The sequence below is a fragment of the Dermacentor variabilis genome, unplaced genomic scaffold (genome assembly GCF_050947875.1).
Source record: "Dermacentor variabilis isolate Ectoservices unplaced genomic scaffold, ASM5094787v1 scaffold_18, whole genome shotgun sequence".
NCBI lineage: Eukaryota > Metazoa > Arthropoda > Arachnida > Ixodida > Ixodidae > Dermacentor > Dermacentor variabilis.
Window position 1 is genome coordinate 392 of NW_027460346.1, and position 17453 is coordinate 17844.

Below are 17453 nucleotides of genomic sequence, written 5' to 3' on the forward strand. Positions count from 1 at the left end.
AGCGTAATAACCAAAGCCACAAGAAATTCTGAAGGCACAAGCACGAAGATGTACTATCCATCATTCACAATGTGGCTGAACGATCACAGCGCCAGGATTCCCTCCAATAATTATTCCAGGAAACTTTATGGAAAACAGAGCGAGCAGCCACCAAATATTCCTGAAGAGCCTCAAGAGCACAGAAACATGAACACTGTGCCAAGAGTATGCTTGTACCCCAATAGTACTACCGCATCCGAGGAAATGATGCTGCCTTGTCACGAAAGCTGTTAACTCTTAAATATGACGCGCGTGCCCGCAGTGGGCGCATTTTTTACCGGGACAGGAACTCTCGAAGCAGGCAACAACGTCACGCATCCGCCCTTCGCAGGCTGATGCCGAGTTGGCCGGTCTGTGCCAGGGCTGACCGGAAGCGGCAGAGACGCAGATTCGTTCCTTGAGCCCTGGTCCGCACGACGTACTGCACGGACCCCAGGGGCCCCACATTACCTCGTCCGGCTCCTCCACTGCAAACAAGTTTCGCCGCGTTTCCATATAATGAGATTTCTGCATTTCAGGTAAGCTGTGCCATGCGTATAAGAGTTAGAAATAGATTTGAAGGAAACTCAAATTCGTTCGCAACGAAAAATTGAGGAGACCGTGCCACACTCACTGATAATACAAAATGAGCGTCTGTTTTTACAATCAATACAAAATTGCCCTGCCAGATTCATCACCGCCTGGTACCGTCAAGAACGCGGTAATGTGATAAAGTCATGTCTAAGACTCGAATTATTGGTATTCCGCCAGTGAAATGCTCAGCTAGGCCTTTTTTCCACTGGCTTTACTATAACTTCCCACAACTACGTAGAAGCTTCTTATCCCACCGACCCGCACATCTCGTCACCTTTTAACTCTTGCAGCCGCCAGTGCTTGTGTGCGCTAAAGTCTTCTTTTAATCAATCTTTTTTGCATCGTAGAGTGGATCAATTTACCAGACAGAATTACCAACAAGCAGAACCTCCTAAAGCTTAAATAGCTGCTTACCAATCGCCTGATAATCAAAGCTTTAAATATTACGTTATGCTGTGCATTGTTACGATTCGTGATGTATACCGCATGCTCTTTTTTAGACAATACACAATATTTAAAATTGCCTGTGGCATATGGCATAATTCTAGTCCTTGAACTAAATTGCTCAAAGAGGCGAACAATACCTTCACGAGAAATCAAAATACATAATGAACTGTTTAACAAAAATCACAATTAGCTTTATCATTTTTTGGTATGTTGTCGAAGAAACAATGCAAAGAATGACAATTCTGTGTGGCCTTAGGGCTATGCTCCGTTTCATGTTTACTCTTACGTCACGTGTTTAGTCTACTTATCGCAGCTTGTCAAGTTATACTTGCTTTTGTGTTCATCGATTCCTTTCTTTATATCTATTTCCTTTTTTATTTTTTTATGTCGCGCAGGACGGGATCCTGCTATCTGGTCTTTGTATTGTATATCATTGAGCCTTGTAACTGCTGATGTATCCACCAGCTGCCAGGTCAGCCGACAAGCGCTATGTGCTCAGGCTGACCAGCAGGTTCGTGTGTATGAAAAAACGGGCGAATAAAACTGTATTGTATTGTATTAATTGTTTTACGACGCATATTGAAATTTAGGAATTGTAGCCGGTGAGATTGCAAAGCATATCAACTTCGAACGAGGATGGCTCAGGTTTTGAGATACGCGCCATGGAAGTAGCCCTAAAGATGCATTGTTTTTGTACCACTTACTTTTTTTAACGAAACGCGGTTGTATTCACTGAATCGGTAAAGTAATTTGAACGTACATGTATTTCATCGTGCACAATGGGAATAAATATCCTGAAACTGGTGCCCCCTTGAAATTTTTTTCCAAGTGGATACACTTGGAACAAATTGTGGACCTCTAACTTGCGAACTCATCGTGCTACAATTCCTAAATTGCAGTATGTGCCCTAAAGTAATTCATTAAAAAGGTAATTAGTCAATTTTTCATATTTAGTCCATCTTGTACTTTGAGATCTCGTGCAAGTAATGTCCATCACTTCCAGTGACCCAGTTGAATGACTACAACTATGTTACCTGTCGTTGGTGATATTTAAAACTTCTGTATTATTGAAACGAAAAACAAATAAGTACCGTATAGGGACTTTTCGTACTGATTAGCTTTTGAATTGTATTCTACGCACTTTTTAGTTTGGGTACGTTCTCGAAGAAACCTGGTGCCTGCGCTTTTGCGAGACATATGTAACCATGCTTTTCTTTTCTTCATTGTCTACTGTAACCCTCTCTCCTATGTAATACCCCGACAGGTGTCTTTCAGGGAATTAAAAACGATGATAACGATCTGATACCGAAGCATGAAGTCAATATCGCATAACACTCCTCAAGTGGTGGTCCTCTTTTTGCAGCATCACTTCTGTTCATGGAAGTTACTCAGCAGCCGGTTATGTAACACAGGTGCCTCGGGGACTGAAGTCGCACTGTCAGTTAAAAAGTATTTACGATGCTCAATATTCAAGAAATGAAGTGTTTACGAAGCGTTTTTAAGGGGAGCGAAAATTACTGTGTGGCCAGGAGGCTGGTGTGACGAATACTGAACGTGCAGCTACATATTCGGTGATATAACAGCACTTTATTGAGCTTCCAAATTATAGTGTTTAATTACTGTACTCTGTAAAACGTTAATTGTTATAAGAGCGCACGGCATCTACTCTATAGTAACAAAGCGAGCTCAGACGCAGCTCACATTTAAATAGGAAGTGGTCTGATAGATTGATTTCGTCTTCCTCACAGCATGACGCGGAATTTAATGCTTTGTGCACTCTGTATAAATGAAATCCAAGCCAACGCCGCTCCATGCACAGTTACCTGTCCTATTGGCAATGTCCGGTAATATCGTTCCTTGTAAACGCGCCATCATAGATTATCCATCAACTCCACGTGGGCACTCCTGTCTCCACGGTGGAAACATTAACTTTCTAACGATAATAACTTGTGCATTGATATAAGTTTTATCATACGCTTGGATACACAGCAGCGTTCAGGGTGCTCTAAGGCTTTAGCGCTAAATTCGTGTGCTAGAGAGTGCAACTGAAAACTCTCGTGCTTCGCTCATCTTAGATGAAGTGCGTTATTTCGATAGCTCATGCAATACTGTCAGCTCTAAGCTGGTAGGGCAGCTGGTAACAGTAAAAAAACTAGGGCATGAACTTGGGCAGTGTTCGGTAGTACGTGAACACAGAGGAGTGCGAGACCAACCAGTCAGACACGTAGCCGTCTCGTTGCACGCCTGTGTCTCGAGCGCTTCGCCAATGCAGTCGTCTCCGCCGTTGCGTGGCGGCGGTGAGTCGCAGCGTCGAGTCCGGTTCCGGAAGCCGTCGCAGTTGCACTCACTCCACTCCGACCACTCGGACCATTTGCCGTCCACTGCGTGTATGTGCGCATAAGCTGAAAATTAATTTCGTTTAACTTCATTACCGTAACAGCTCTAACAAAAGGGGTATTGCATAAAAGTGGGTACCTAATGTAGCGTCGTTGAGCGGAAATACGAGCGGGAAGAAACGGAGTGGACAGACAGACGTTCAACGACACTACATGATGCACCAACTGGCCCAACAGTCTATGCTTCTGGGTGCCTAAGTTATGCAGACACATTATTAAGTATACACAAGCAACGCAGGTGTAATAATGTTGAATATTACTGTATTAAATTCATCATAAAACACTATTATTGCGATAGCAATTATATAGACACTCTAGGTGCATTTCTGTCATTGCCGTCGCTGTCGCCGTGAGGTTTCGTATAAAGTCCAAGTCCAATAAAATCGTTTCCGCGCGTCGTATGCTATATGTGCGAATGAAAAAGTGCGAGGGTTAGCCGGCGAACACGGCTCAATCTCAGTGCCTGAGCGAGGAAGGCCAGCCGGAAACGCGCCCTCTCCTTTTGCACGCGAGGCATGAGGGCACGGCGAGGGAGGGGGGGGGGGGGGGCTCTTCTCCAGCGGCTGCTGCTTACGGCACGGCCGTGATGTTTGTAGAGTGCGCGTAGTGCCGGTGGCTTCGCATAAGCTGCGCTATCGATGTTTCGTTCGCGCTGAAGCGACAGATGCACGAAGGTCAGTTGGCTCACTGCTGTCGCCATGCTTGCTCACTCCAGCGTTTTGACAGCTTGTTTGCGAGGTCATCGGGTGAGCTGTGTTTATGTTTGCTTGTGCACACGTGACACCATGCTTGTTACTTTACTTACTATGCCTGTGTTTACAACTTTAAACGGCCAATAAAACTACTATCCTTACTTATTATTGCTGTCGACTAATTTGCTATCACAGTCAGTGCTTCGCCTTCTGGGCAAAACTGGGAGACTTCATGTGATGCTCCCTGCTTACGTAACTGCACAATAACAACACAGTCACCTTGCGACACTCCTTTCACTGCGTCTTATCAGTATAACTACATCACATGCCATGATGTGACAATGTGTCGAGGAAATAACCAACTCTTGATGCGCTTTCATGTGCATGTTCAACTCCACGCGCACGAACTCAAATCCACCTGGTTGCGCATGGACCACTCTATTCACGCTACAAGGCAAACCTAATCAAGCGTGCCTTCAGCGACGCATTGTCTGTCCACACGCCTTAAATTACACGGTAAACAATTTTGTCCCTTGCACACGGCTGTATATGCAATCATCTCTGCCACAATCGCGTGACCGCAGATGTCGCCGTGTGCTGAGACAGTTTCACGACACAGCGCCCACAAACGACCGCCTACACACGATGGCCTACTTGGGTGCCGTTAGACTTTGCTTACGCAAGTCAGATACGCATGGCAGTACCTAAAAGCGCGTGGTACAACGTGAAACCGCATGCACGACACGTAATTGTGTTTACTGTGTTATGACGGTGCTATGAGTTTACGGACATTATAGCCATACCAATACCACAATCACCTGCGTCACTTACCGACCTGGCGCATTTCAGTTCGCCCGCAGACGTCGGTGAACACGTTTGTAGGCGTTTTACGCTTTCACACAGCAACTTCCATGCTCACTTCTGCGCCCGTTCCAGTGTGCTACTTTATACATGTGACTCACGTCACGTGTGTTCAGCTGCCCCTCTTCATCGCATCTCCAGACATGGCAATGTTGTGACACACTGCACCAGGAAATACTTCAAACGCAGTCTTCACAACACTACGCATCTTTGTTGCATTCAGCATACCGCGTTTAACCTTACTTCGTATAACATTCCGATGTGTTGCTATCGAATCCAATGCTTCGCCCTTGCGGCGAAACTGTGACTTTTTATTATTATTGTATTATTAATATGATTAGTTAGTACTATTATTTTAGTATTAGCCACAGCAATGGATCTGCAACGTTAAATGGTGCCAATGGATTCCCTGCAACTTTAGGGCCCAAGATCGAGCGGAGTCGCCTCCCGGTGGACACTGGCTGAACTATGCATAGTGCGGATGGCGCATTGCATCGTATACTAGCCATCACGTATTTGCATGTGCGTGTACGTCTTGCACATGCTCTAAAAACCATGTCAAGTTTGTGGCGCGGACCTAAATGCTGGGATTCATTTTTCAACAGTGTACAGAAGCATTCGACTTTGCAATGTAGTCTTTGCGCTGTAATAAGATCACTGGTTGTACATGCCTAGCGCGCGATATGTGATCATCACACCATCCATTCACCACCATCATATCAATTTTGCTACCACTTTGTGCTTGAAGGCTGCCAGAAAAAGCATCCTGCGCCCCTTTTAAACAAAATAAATGGTCACAGCGACAGCTTTCGTAGTGACGTGTTGGTGATTCCGCCATTTTTATGATGCCATGAACGTGAAGTGGTGGGAAAATCAGTCAGCAATAGAAAAAAAAAAGGTATCCTAAACACGCATGTCATACTGCGAGACATACTTCATCTGACGCGTATAAACGAATGACCAACGCTTCGAGGTTAAGCGACGCGACTTAGTAGTAGATATTTTTTGGGGCACAAGGGCATTTTCTGGCCAAAGAGCACCAAACACAAGGTTGGTGGGCAATTCAAGTTAATAAGCAGTACTCAAGGTGAAGGGAAAGAAACAAAAGTGGTATATAGGGCCTAACATTAATTAAGAGTAATGATTTATGTAATGATTACGGGCGAAGCATATGGTCTTTAAGTGATGAGACGTGTGTTGCCCGAGGTGCCCGAACTGTCCCTTTATTGGCTATGTTCTGATACACGCCATAGACGGCTAAGAGGACAGCGGCCATCTGAACTCTCGTTCCATCTGCGATGAAGACATCAAAGGAGATAGCTCCAGACAGCATCAAAGTCAAGAACGATGCAGGCTACGTTGCTCTCCAAACAAGATGGAGACTGAGCAGGACGCTTTGAAACTAGATGGGAAGGTCATCTGCCCATAAGAAAACGTACCACACTTTCGTATGCACTTAATGCAAGCCACGTTGTGCTTTTTATAGGTTCGCAAGCGCAACGACTTAAAATACAACAATAATATGTTTTTTTTTCTTGTTGCTGCGAGATGGCGTCAAGTCGGAAATGTGCCTGCGCTTAAAATCGGATATCTTCTTGGGGTTGGAAGTTAACCAAAGATTGGAAGGCCGGTTAGCTTTGGAAGCCCATGGTAAAAGCACAAATGAGGCAGTGCAGGGTAACATGGATTGGGGAACGTTCGAAGTCGCAGAAGAGCAGAGCAAAATTAATTTCGACGAAAGATGGTCAAGAACGTGGATCAAAATAAATGGGTGCCTAAAGAAAGAGCAAAGGTATACGTACCCGAACAGCGTGTAAACAGAATGGACGAAGTGGTCAAGGAATGGTCAAGGAAGTTAGCAACAAAGTACAGAGTAATGAAAAGTGTAAATACACAACCAGGAGTCATCAAAAAGAAAGTGAAACAGAGATAGTGAATTGCACACAAAGAATGGAAACAGAAAAGGCCATCGAGATTCACAAGAATGGGAGGAAAGAAATTAGAAGGGAAAGAGAGACAGATAAAACTTATTTATTGAAAAGTTTCTGCTGGGTTCGAAAGTGGAACGGAGGGGCCCGGAGGCTAGACCCGTAAAGCTCCCCCTTACGTCAGACACAGGCCAGGCCTTGAACCATAACGGTGTCCTCCGCCAGCTCGACAGCCCAGAGCTGGTCTTCTGGGCACTTGCTGAGCACTTTAGCCTCTGATATTGTATGTATCTGATAGGTATGTCCATATAATATGATCTGCACAAGGTGTATTGCATGTCTTACAGTCTGATGAGTATGCTTCTGGGTATATTCAGCGCATGGGCAGCGGCGTAGGGAAAGTGCTTGTTTGTAGAAGTTTCCACATAGTTGCTTGATGTTTGTTTAATGATTTGTCAGGAGGAGAGTATTTGTAACGAACATTTCGATAGCATTCAAGGATTTCTCCGCGAGTAGTCATTTGATCTCCCATTTGTTCGTATTGGAAAACTGTTTTTTTTTATCTAGTTCATGTGGGCATAGTTCTGTTTGGGTCTCTTCGGATATTTGTTAATTTGTTGTCCGGGGAGAGATGGGCGACGCATGCGACTCTCCCGGTTGATACTTGCTCGGGCAGCCTCATGCGCAGCATTGTTCCCAATTATCCCAGCACGGCCTGGCGTCCAGTTGAGTACCACAGCTCTTGTGCGGCTGGATGTTTCCAATGAAAATTGGGTATGCTTGAGCTGATACAAGTCTCGTCGTGTAATTACTGTATCTACTCGTGTAATGAACGCACCCTCAAATTAGTCGTGAAAAATATGATTTTTTTCCTTCGCATGATGAACGCACCCCAAAGTTTGCTACTGTGCAGTCCCACAATCGAACGGCAGTGCTGTTGTTTTTCGAAAAGACTACAATCTTTGGCTCTCGCACATGTGTTTACAGCAAGCACACTTTATGCTTAACGCATCTTTTCCACCAGTGCCGGCGCAAAGGCACCTCGCAGATTCAAGAGAGAAAAATCACAACTGGCTCGTTGCAACATACGCAGATTACCTACTTTACACTGACGCAATACGAGAGCACGCGCGCGGGATGTGCGGCTGGTCGTGGCGCACGGGAGAGTCGAAGTGAAGAAGGGGCGGCCGGCACTTGATCGGCATCATAGTCGAGCGTAGTGCCAAATTCGCATGTCTGTGGCTCACATTTCTGCCTGTCTTGGGTTTCGATGTGTGTGATATACGCCTGCTGCGGGACACAAAGTTTATCTGCCCACAAAACGAAAATGCTGATCAGACACATATACAGATAATCAGGATGGTTGAGGAAAGAGACGCACGCAGCGTGCTTGTCAAAATAGGTTTGTGCTTCAACGTGATGCTTGCGATTACAGCAGATGGTCGGAAGCGGCTGAGAGGACGAGCTGGGGTGCGATCAAGGAGGTTAAAAAAAACTGCTGGAGTGGAAGTGGCCTATACCGGCTTATGTGTTCGGGTGAACTAATGGTGGCCATCTGGGGGGCATGTGCCTTGCCAAAAACTTCACAACGCTGTTCACCCACTTTTCCAATTGTTTTTAATTGTTTAACGGATTTTCAAGTTTTAATGCAACACTGTGTACTATGAGGCGAGCCATATTGGAAGTCTGTGAATCGCAGATATCTGAGTACTAGGGCATTTTTCCATTTTATCAGCATGAATACGCAGCTGCTGCAAAACAGGAAAACAATTCACATAAGAATTAGCGTCTATTCACCTTATTTAATGCAGTGTAGAAATTGATCAATCATGAAAACTGTCAGATGAAAAATCAATTAAAACCTGAAAATGTAGCATGAAAAATAGCAGTACATGAAACAAACATAAGTATTCATTACATCTCCATCATCATCAGGTCTTGCCGGTGCTTTAGCATCCTCATTGCATGGAGGGTCTCGGAACTTTGGCAACGGCCGTTTCCTCTTAGCCTTAAATGTAAAACTTTAGTTTATTCTCGAGCAGGGCAATGCTAATCTGCAACCTTATTTAATTGAGAAGGATAACGCCAACATGTCAACTGCTTAATTGTACGTCAGCTTTCCTAAAAACACCCGAACGCACTAGCACATTTTGGGATTCCCATAGCATCACGAACGGCAAGATAATCGGCCCGAAACGCAAGCTGCGGCGACTGGCGTGCTTTTGCCCTCCGCAAGATGGTGACGCAGCGGTTTCACCTGACGGGCGCTCCCTCCACTCCAGCAGTTTTTTTAACCTCCTTAGGCGTGATCGGAGACCGCTCTTCTGCAGAGTGTGCGTACAGTTTCGCCACGCGCTATGGCCTAGGCCGCGCCGACTTCGCGCGGCTGACGCGTTGGTTCTTTATTCTATGTGGATGAAGCGGCCAGCGACCTGAACGGCACCTCTGGTGGTTCCGATGCAGAGTGAAATTACGGTTTGCAAATGGTATGCATGTATTTTTACGGCAAAGATAAGTTATCCTATCCTATCCTATGAGTGGACTCGGCGGCACCATACGGCGCACGGTGCTGGATTTCGTGTTCTGCTTTGTACAGGTGTTCCTGTGGCTGCCTGGATCCGCCCATGGCCGTTCCTTGCCACCGATCGACTACGCATCCCGTCCATGTACAGAGGCACCAACAGCATTGTGTCAGCACAATCACGTGCTGGGCGTTTTCCCTCCGAAAGCACCACCGCAAGAGGACAGCTCGTTCTGCGCATGACCCAGGCGAATCGCGTCATCGGAAGAGCATAAAAGGAGGGATAGACCGGCCGCACCTTTCAGTGGACTCGGCGGCAGCGTACGGCGCACGATGCTGAATTTCGTGTTCTGCTTTGTACAGGTTGGTGAGAAGCATTTTTTGTAGTAGTCCTTTTAGAAGTAACTGTGTTGGATTATTGGTGCTGCCGAGTCCCCATTGCTTGTTCCAGTGTTGTGTAGACCTATCTCGTGTTATTTTCGTGTTACTAAAGCATAGTGGTGACGTTTAAGAGAACCCAGGGCCCGATCAAGACAAACTGGATGCAATTTTAAGCGCTGTTACCCAAATTAAGACATCACATCAGTTAACGTCAGGTCTACAGAGTGTACAGCTTACAGAAATAGAGACAAATCTTGCTTCTCTCCTGCTTTATAACGAAAAGGTTCTAAAATGCGAGGAAGCTACTAACACTATGAATCGGGAGATGGCTCGCTTAAGCAATAAATTAGAATACAGTGGAACCCCGTTCATACGTTTTTCACCGGACCGGGGAAAAAAAACGTAACAGCCGGGAAAACGCAACAGTGAGGAAAGCTCCGAAAATGAATGAAAAAAAGGGCAGCTTCAACTATAGACAATTTATTTCCACAGAGTGCGCTTAGGACTTAAAAAAGTCTAGAATGATGGCTTGCCATTTCTTTCGCTCGCTAGAAATCGCCACACGTTTCTCAATAGCCTGGAAGGCCGCATTGCTGTCAGCGTCGCTGTGAGGTGCGACGTACCTGCGGAGGAGGTCTAGAGCCGCGACGGCTTCTCCAAAGCTAGGATTTGGCCACTCCCCGGCATCATGCGGCTCGTGCTCCTCGTCGTCACCGCGCCACGGCAATGGCAACGGACAAAGGAATATCCGCGGGAAATTTTGCCCTCTTTGGCGTAATCATGCTAACCTGCTAACGATTGTTTAGTATTGCTGCGGAGCGCGCGCGTTCGAGCAGCCCGGTTGCGCGCGGCGCGCCGTGGGAGCAATGTAAACAAGAGAGGAGAGCTGGCCCGATAGGCGGAGCAACGCCACGAGCAACGCCAACTTCCGGTTTCACTTTTGCTTAACAAAGAGTGACGCGAGGGCCTCTCCCGAGTTTCCTTCCTCCGTGAGTCGATCCGTCCAACAACCATGCGGTGACCCTAATCACAGTGATGATAGTGAGAGCATTTTTCACGAATGGCCACTTAGTGGCGGCCTCTCGAACTGGCGTGCGGCTTCTTGCAGCCAGTTCCATAGCCAAGCCCGGCCAAGCCCAGCCAAAACTTGTCAAAAGCCAAAATGGCGGCTGGAGCGCGTTGCCTACATCAGCCCAGGCGGGCTCGGAGTGCTAAGTTGCGACGTATCATGCGGGAACGTTTTCACAGCTACGACGTAACAGCGGGGTTCCTTATACATTGGATCCTATGGAAGCTATGCCGGGACCGCATGAAAACGACGTAGCAGCCGGGAAAACGCAGCAGTGAGGAACGTAACAGCGGGGTTCTACTGTACGTGGAAAGGAGAAGTCGACGGAACAATCTAATCGTATACAGTCTTAAATAGGGAGACAACGAAAGTCCGGCAACATTGGAAAAACGCGTGACACATGACATCAAGGACATTCTTGGAGTTGAAGTTAAATCTATTGAAAGGATTCATTGTATCGGCAAAAAACGTACTGCACGTGAACGCCCAGTAATTCTTCGTTTTTTTCAATTTCACTGAGAAAATGTCGGTTCTTCGAAACTGTTCCAAGTTGCAAGGCGAAACCATATCAACCTCGGAAGACTTCTCACCAGCATTACGCGAGATGCGCCGGAAACTATGGCATTCATCCCAAGAAAATCATACCAGAGGAGACAAGGTCAAGCTAATATTTGATAAAGTGAGGATAAACAGCGATTTGTATGCCTGGAATAGCACTGAAAATAATAGGACACACGTGAAGCACGAAAACCGTGTGGCTTATGAAAACAGTCACTCCAGCTCGTGACCAAATTCACCTCAACTCTCGCTATTATGTTTGAATGCAAGGAGCATTGTCAATGAAACCAAAAAATTAGAAGCAATAGTGCTGGTATACAGCCCCGATATAATCGTCATCACCGAAACCTGGTTGCAGTCTCACATTCACGATTCAGAAGTGCTTCCCAATTCATATTCTCTTGTTCGTTTCGACCACGATAGCCGGGAAGGGGGCGTTGCCATTACTATTAAAAAAAGGCTTATAATTTAATAAATACGAAGGAATACCCAATCACGAGAGCGTGTGGTGCAGTATCATTATCACTGGAACGTTGCTGTTTGTTGGCGGCATATACCGACGACCAAATGCATCAACTGACTATCTTGCTGAATTGCATGACTTTCTGTGCCGTAAAATTAACGAGCGTACTAAGCTTATATTAGTCGGAGACTGCAACTTAAGGGGGATTGACTGGGGAAATCTGACAATTGGTAGAAACGAGCACAGTAGTTGTGAAATGCTTCTGAAGCTTATGTTTAGTTTTTCTTTAACACAGCTGGTTAGTGAGCCAACGCGTATACAAAAGCAAGCAAGCTCCATTCTTGATCTTGTTTTCATTTCCAAGACACTTAACCTTGATTTCAGTATCGAAAATGGAATCTCAGACCATAAAATGCTTTTACTTTTTTTGATAACTTCAGTTTCAGTCCCAACCAAATGACAGTATATCTCGTATATCTGTCAATGATTACAGCACGGCAGATGATGACAGTGTTACTGGTTACATTAAAATAATGCTAGACAGTCTTTTTTTAATTGCGGTGGAAAATTGCGCGGTACCGAGATTTGAACCACGGACCTCATGCACGTGATGCGGGTGTTGTACCTCTACGCCACCGCTGCACCGCAAGTCGGGATATTTAAAGTCGGGATTTGAAAACATGAATGACTTATGGTGGAAGCTGAAACTAATAGTAGCGTACTGTGAGGGAAAATTGATCCCAACAATAAAAAAGCAAGTAAATAGGAAGACACCTTCGATTACACGCAGCATTATCCCCCTCAAAAGAAGGTTACAAAGAATGCGTAAAAAATCGAACGTCGATGAGCTTCGCAAATGCTCGGAGCAGAAATCTCTTCAGCAAGAAGCAATTTCTTCACAAATACGCTGAACAATTTTATGACACACGAGCCAAGAAACTTCTGGCGTTGTTAAGAACGGCCCGCTGACGTGCAAGTTTTGCCAGCCAGCTGCGACAGCGGCGTCAAACTTTTCCCGGAAGGCCGCCGCAACCCTCTACCCACAGCGTCACTAAGTCGACTGTGTCCAGAGGACAATACGCGCGTTCTCGACTCTCCGTCGCAGGAGCCGAGATGAGGCTTTGTGCCGGAACATGACACCGCCTACCCCGTCTGCCGCAAGCGGGGGAGTCCCCGAGGGAACGTAGTTCGGGGCCCCTTCCCACGCGCTGTTCAAGACGCAAGACAATGGGCAACCGGCCGCGCTGCGGGGGTCAGCTCGGAGAATAAAAGGCACCTTTCCTGACGTTTAGGCGACGACCGCCTGACCTCGGTTGAGGACAGTGAACCTGTGCGGAAGTGTGTGTGTGTGTGTAATCCCTCGTGCAGAGAGGCGATGACTGGTTTACGATGACTGGTCGAACGTTTCCGTCACCTTGGGATCGAGGGAGGACCGAGTGTTTAGAAACCGCTGTTGTGCGGCTGCTTGAGTGTACTTTCTCTCGCAGTCATGCTAGACTGATGAACTGCAACGTCCTGATGTAGATACTGTAAGTAAACCCATATTCCTCGTTCTCGATGAGAAGCAGTCCTTCCCTTCAACAACGTCCTCAGCGTGGATAAGTTGGACGACGGCGTGGGCCAGCTACCTTCTCATTCATGCCCGACTCCAATCTTGACAACTGATTACGAGCGATGGGATTGAGCCCCCAAACCTTACAGCGTTACCTGGCGAAACTGGGGCCTTCGATCGACCAAATGGAAATAGACGGAGCCATTACAGATGACGCAAACTGTATCGCGAACGCTTTTAATAACTATTTCCAGTCTGTGTTCACCTGTGCTTCTGCCTCAGAATTCAATCAAGGGGAATACCAGTCCCGCATGCCTGACCTTGTCATGACAGAATGCAGCATTCATAACTTACTGCTACAGCTTGATGAAAAAATCGCCTGGGCCCGACGGATTACCCAATGCTTTTCAAAAGCGATACGCGCAACAACTGTCTCCCCTTTTTCAAAAAAATTTCTCCTTATCCATAGAAACAACAAAAGGGAAACAGTGAGTCAGACCATTGCGATCATATAAATAATCGTAGTTAGAAGTGGCGATACCTAAGGTGAAGCTTTCTTCTTGCACAGCTTTAGCAGCTTCCATTTTTTTAGGCGAAAGCATGAAGTGGCTTGTTGAGCGACGGCCTTGAAAAAAAAAAAGGAAAACGCAGTCTAGTCAAGTGGTTAAAAAAGAAAAGTGACCTTCTTCGAGCGAGCGGAGGGTGGAGAGGGGAGCAAGCGGCTGGTTGAGACAGCAACAAGCGGTGCGGATACAGAAAAACAGGTGTTGGGTCGCTGACATGGTGCGGCTAGGGCACCTGTTGTGGCGACAGTCGACAGCGAAGTGAGAGAGATGGCAATGAAGGACGCACGCCTTTGTGAATAAGCAAAAGGCCTCAAAGATTTCCCGCGCTTGCTGTTCACTATATCGTCCAATTATGTATTTAGCACTTCTTAAACATCGAGGTGCAACCGCACGTGTTACAGTGGGCAGCCAGATACTCCACGGGTTTCCTTTTAGTGAAGCGGCATGCTCGCGCAGGCGATCATTAATGCACCTCCCCATTTTTCACCAAGATCTGCGCCTCGCTTGTGTGGCAGCCGAATTCCTGTGACGTCAGCAGCTGCTCCAGTTACGCAAGGAGGAACCCACCTCCAAGGAGTGCGGACAAGACGGCCTGCTTTTGGACGACGCCCGCGTTCCTGAAGACGTACAGCAGTACCTCAAATTGGGGCCGAAGTACTGCCCACACCAGAAAATGGACAAGTTTGAAACGATCTGCTTAGTCTCAAACGCAGCTTCTAGGGCTAAGGACCAGGAAAGAATCCTGTTATCAAGGAGTGTCTCGATTGTCTTCCTGGAGGGCCACCCAATGCACGAAAGGAACGCGAAAAAGCAGCCTCTGTTGTCTCCCGACTCCGGGACGATAACCTGAGGCTGCTGCTTTCGGATAAGGAAGGTGGCTTCATAGTCGCCCCTGCAGCGACCTACTATTTCAGGGCTGACCAAGCCTTGAGCAGCCACTTCAAGGACGCAAGTGGAATCAATCCAGCAAAGGTGAAGGCCGAAGCAGCCAAATTGTGCGAGTCGTCGGGTTCTGACCAAGCTGGCATCCTCTGTGAGGAGTTCAAAGGGTGCAGCTTTGATTGTGCTCTTCTCGGTAAAAACCCATAAAGTGGAAACTCCTTTGCATGTGATTGTGTCGAAGCAGGGAACGTGGCAGCAACTCCTAGGTGTTTTCCAGCAAAAAGCCCTGGGAAATCTGGAAGTGGACGACCCTTTCCTCATCCGGAAGCCACATGAAGTGTTTACTTTCTTGCATTTTTCATTGGACCCGGAACTAGCCTGTGGCTATGGGTCCAACCAGTTTTGGTATTTCTGTATGTTCTATGTCTGCAAATAAATAAATAAAAAAGTAAACAATTTTATTGGAAACAAAGTGAGTGCCCATCGAACTCCCGCGCCTTTTCAATTGATGTCAAAGGCTTGTACTATTCGTTACCAAGTAACCTGATTTCAGAGAAAGTTGGCGATTGCATCAATAAGCAGGAGGTAGTTAAGTTTCAAAATGCTTGTGGAACAAGTGTTGGCAGCTTCGTGAAAATGCTCGCCTACTACCTAAAATCCGCCTTCATTTGTCATGAGTAAGCTTTTGATTCAAAAGCAGGGAGTGTGTATAGGTTCATGCTTGGCACCCGTAATTGGCGACATATTGTTGACAGGCTATACAGGGGCTTACTTGCTTGCCTACAGCTGAAAACCGTAGGAATATTTCGCTTTGTTGCCAATTTTTTAGTATTCTATCCAGTTGAAACTTGTGACATGGAGTTAACCTCCAAGGCAATTATAGACGCTTTCAGTGAGGCAATGAGGCATTTTGTATTAACAACGGAAATTCCCATCAATGATTGTTTAAGGTTTCTAGAAACTGAAATTGCTTTTAAGCCTCATCACGTGTGCTGGAGCTACTCGGCTCGCTCAAAAAAGGGTTTCTGCCGTTTTCATCCGTACATTCCGAACTCGTAAAACGAGGCATCACTAAGGCACGTTTGCGAGCTGCCCTCACGTGTTTGTGCGAGCACTCTGTTGAACAGAGCTTTTCAGCACAAGTTAACCGACTAACATTAGCAGGCTACCCGACCAGCTTTGTTGTACAGTTTTGCTGGTAACTTGGTAAAAGAGTTAAAGAACGCCAGAAAACAAACTATGCAGTCATAGCCTTCAAAATCTAGGCTTGCTGTCATTCCATATGTACACCGTGTTTCGCATAACATTATGAAAATTGCGGCTAAGGCAGGAGTGAACATTATGTACAATGCCCCCAATAAACAGAGCGGGTTGTGCAAAATAGTCAACAGGGTGGATACTATCGTGCGAAAAAACTGCTAAAGAAATAATGTTCGCGGATTCGTTGACTCTACAATGCAGGTCATCTATAAAATCCCGCTCGATTGTAAACATCGCTATATCAGGCAAACGGGGAGGTGCATTAATGATCGCCTGCGTGAGCATGCCGCTTCACTGAAAGGAAACCCGTACAGTCATCTGGTTGCCCACTGTAACACGTGTGGTTGCACTCCGATCTTTAAGAAATGCGAAATAGGAAGATATAGTGAAGAGCACGCTCGGGGAAATATTTGGAGGCCTTTTGCGTATCTACAAGTGGCGACGCATGCATCAGTTCTGCATCCCTCGTGCTATCAACAAAGGAGCTGGATTACCTCAGTGACTAATGCTTATCCTTCTTTTTTTTTCTTTTATGTCACCTTCAATGATATCTTTATATGTTGCTTCTGCAAATAAAGCATTTGGCTGCTAGTCAGCGCTCTGTGCTGCGCTCTTTACTCGCTCGTCCTCTGTCTCGCTGTTTCTGTTTTATTCCAATGACGAACAAACCAGCCCCTTCAAACCCACTGCTAACGCTACTTTGTGTTTGCAGTAGAGGCTGTGTGATGCCATGTGCCATGAGAAGCCCTTCCGGATTTGAGATGGACTAAATAAAACATTAATAGCACTGTACTGCGATACATTGCAATATGCTCTACAACTGACTTCTCTATCGTCTGAACCTTTTGCGACCTTACATTCAATGCAACTTACAGTCATAAACACAACCAATTATTTGTTGGCGCAAACGAAGACTTCCAGTGCGCAACGAGTATTGTCAGAGTTGGCGGCTAAATTCCGCTGTCTGCATGAATCGCCGCGAAACTAAAGGGATAAATTGTTAGTTTCGGTCCCCACACTCAAGATGTGTAAAAAAAAACACCATCTTTAGGTCTGATATTCGACAGCCGTTAAGTCTCGAAGCGAAACCACAATTAATTTAGGTTTGCATTTATGGCTGCCTTTGTGGCGTGCTGTTAAACGACACTGCAGCCAGCTACAGTAGCATTGTATAGACGTGTTCTTAACAGTGGTTGTGCTGATGGCAAAATTGTAGCATTATACAAGGCATCTACACAAAAGCAACTTTGAACAAGGTGTGGTGC

The 17453-nt window shown here is 46.2% G+C and overlaps 1 protein-coding gene across 1 annotated transcript in view; it reads right to left on the minus strand.

The window, feature by feature from the left end:
- Window positions 1-317: 317 nt before the first annotated feature.
- LOC142568337 (hemicentin-2-like) overlaps window positions 318-17453 on the minus strand; it is a gene marked incomplete at its 3' end in the record, with an annotated part of 187227 nt that continues 170091 nt past the window's right edge. Inside the window, exons 36-37 of the mRNA XM_075678343.1 lie at window positions 3273-3440; window positions 318-506 (exon numbers count right to left, since the gene is read on the minus strand). Of these exons, the coding sequence (XP_075534458.1) occupies window positions 318-506; window positions 3273-3440 (357 nt within the window). The remainder of the gene's footprint in view (window positions 507-3272; window positions 3441-17453) is intronic.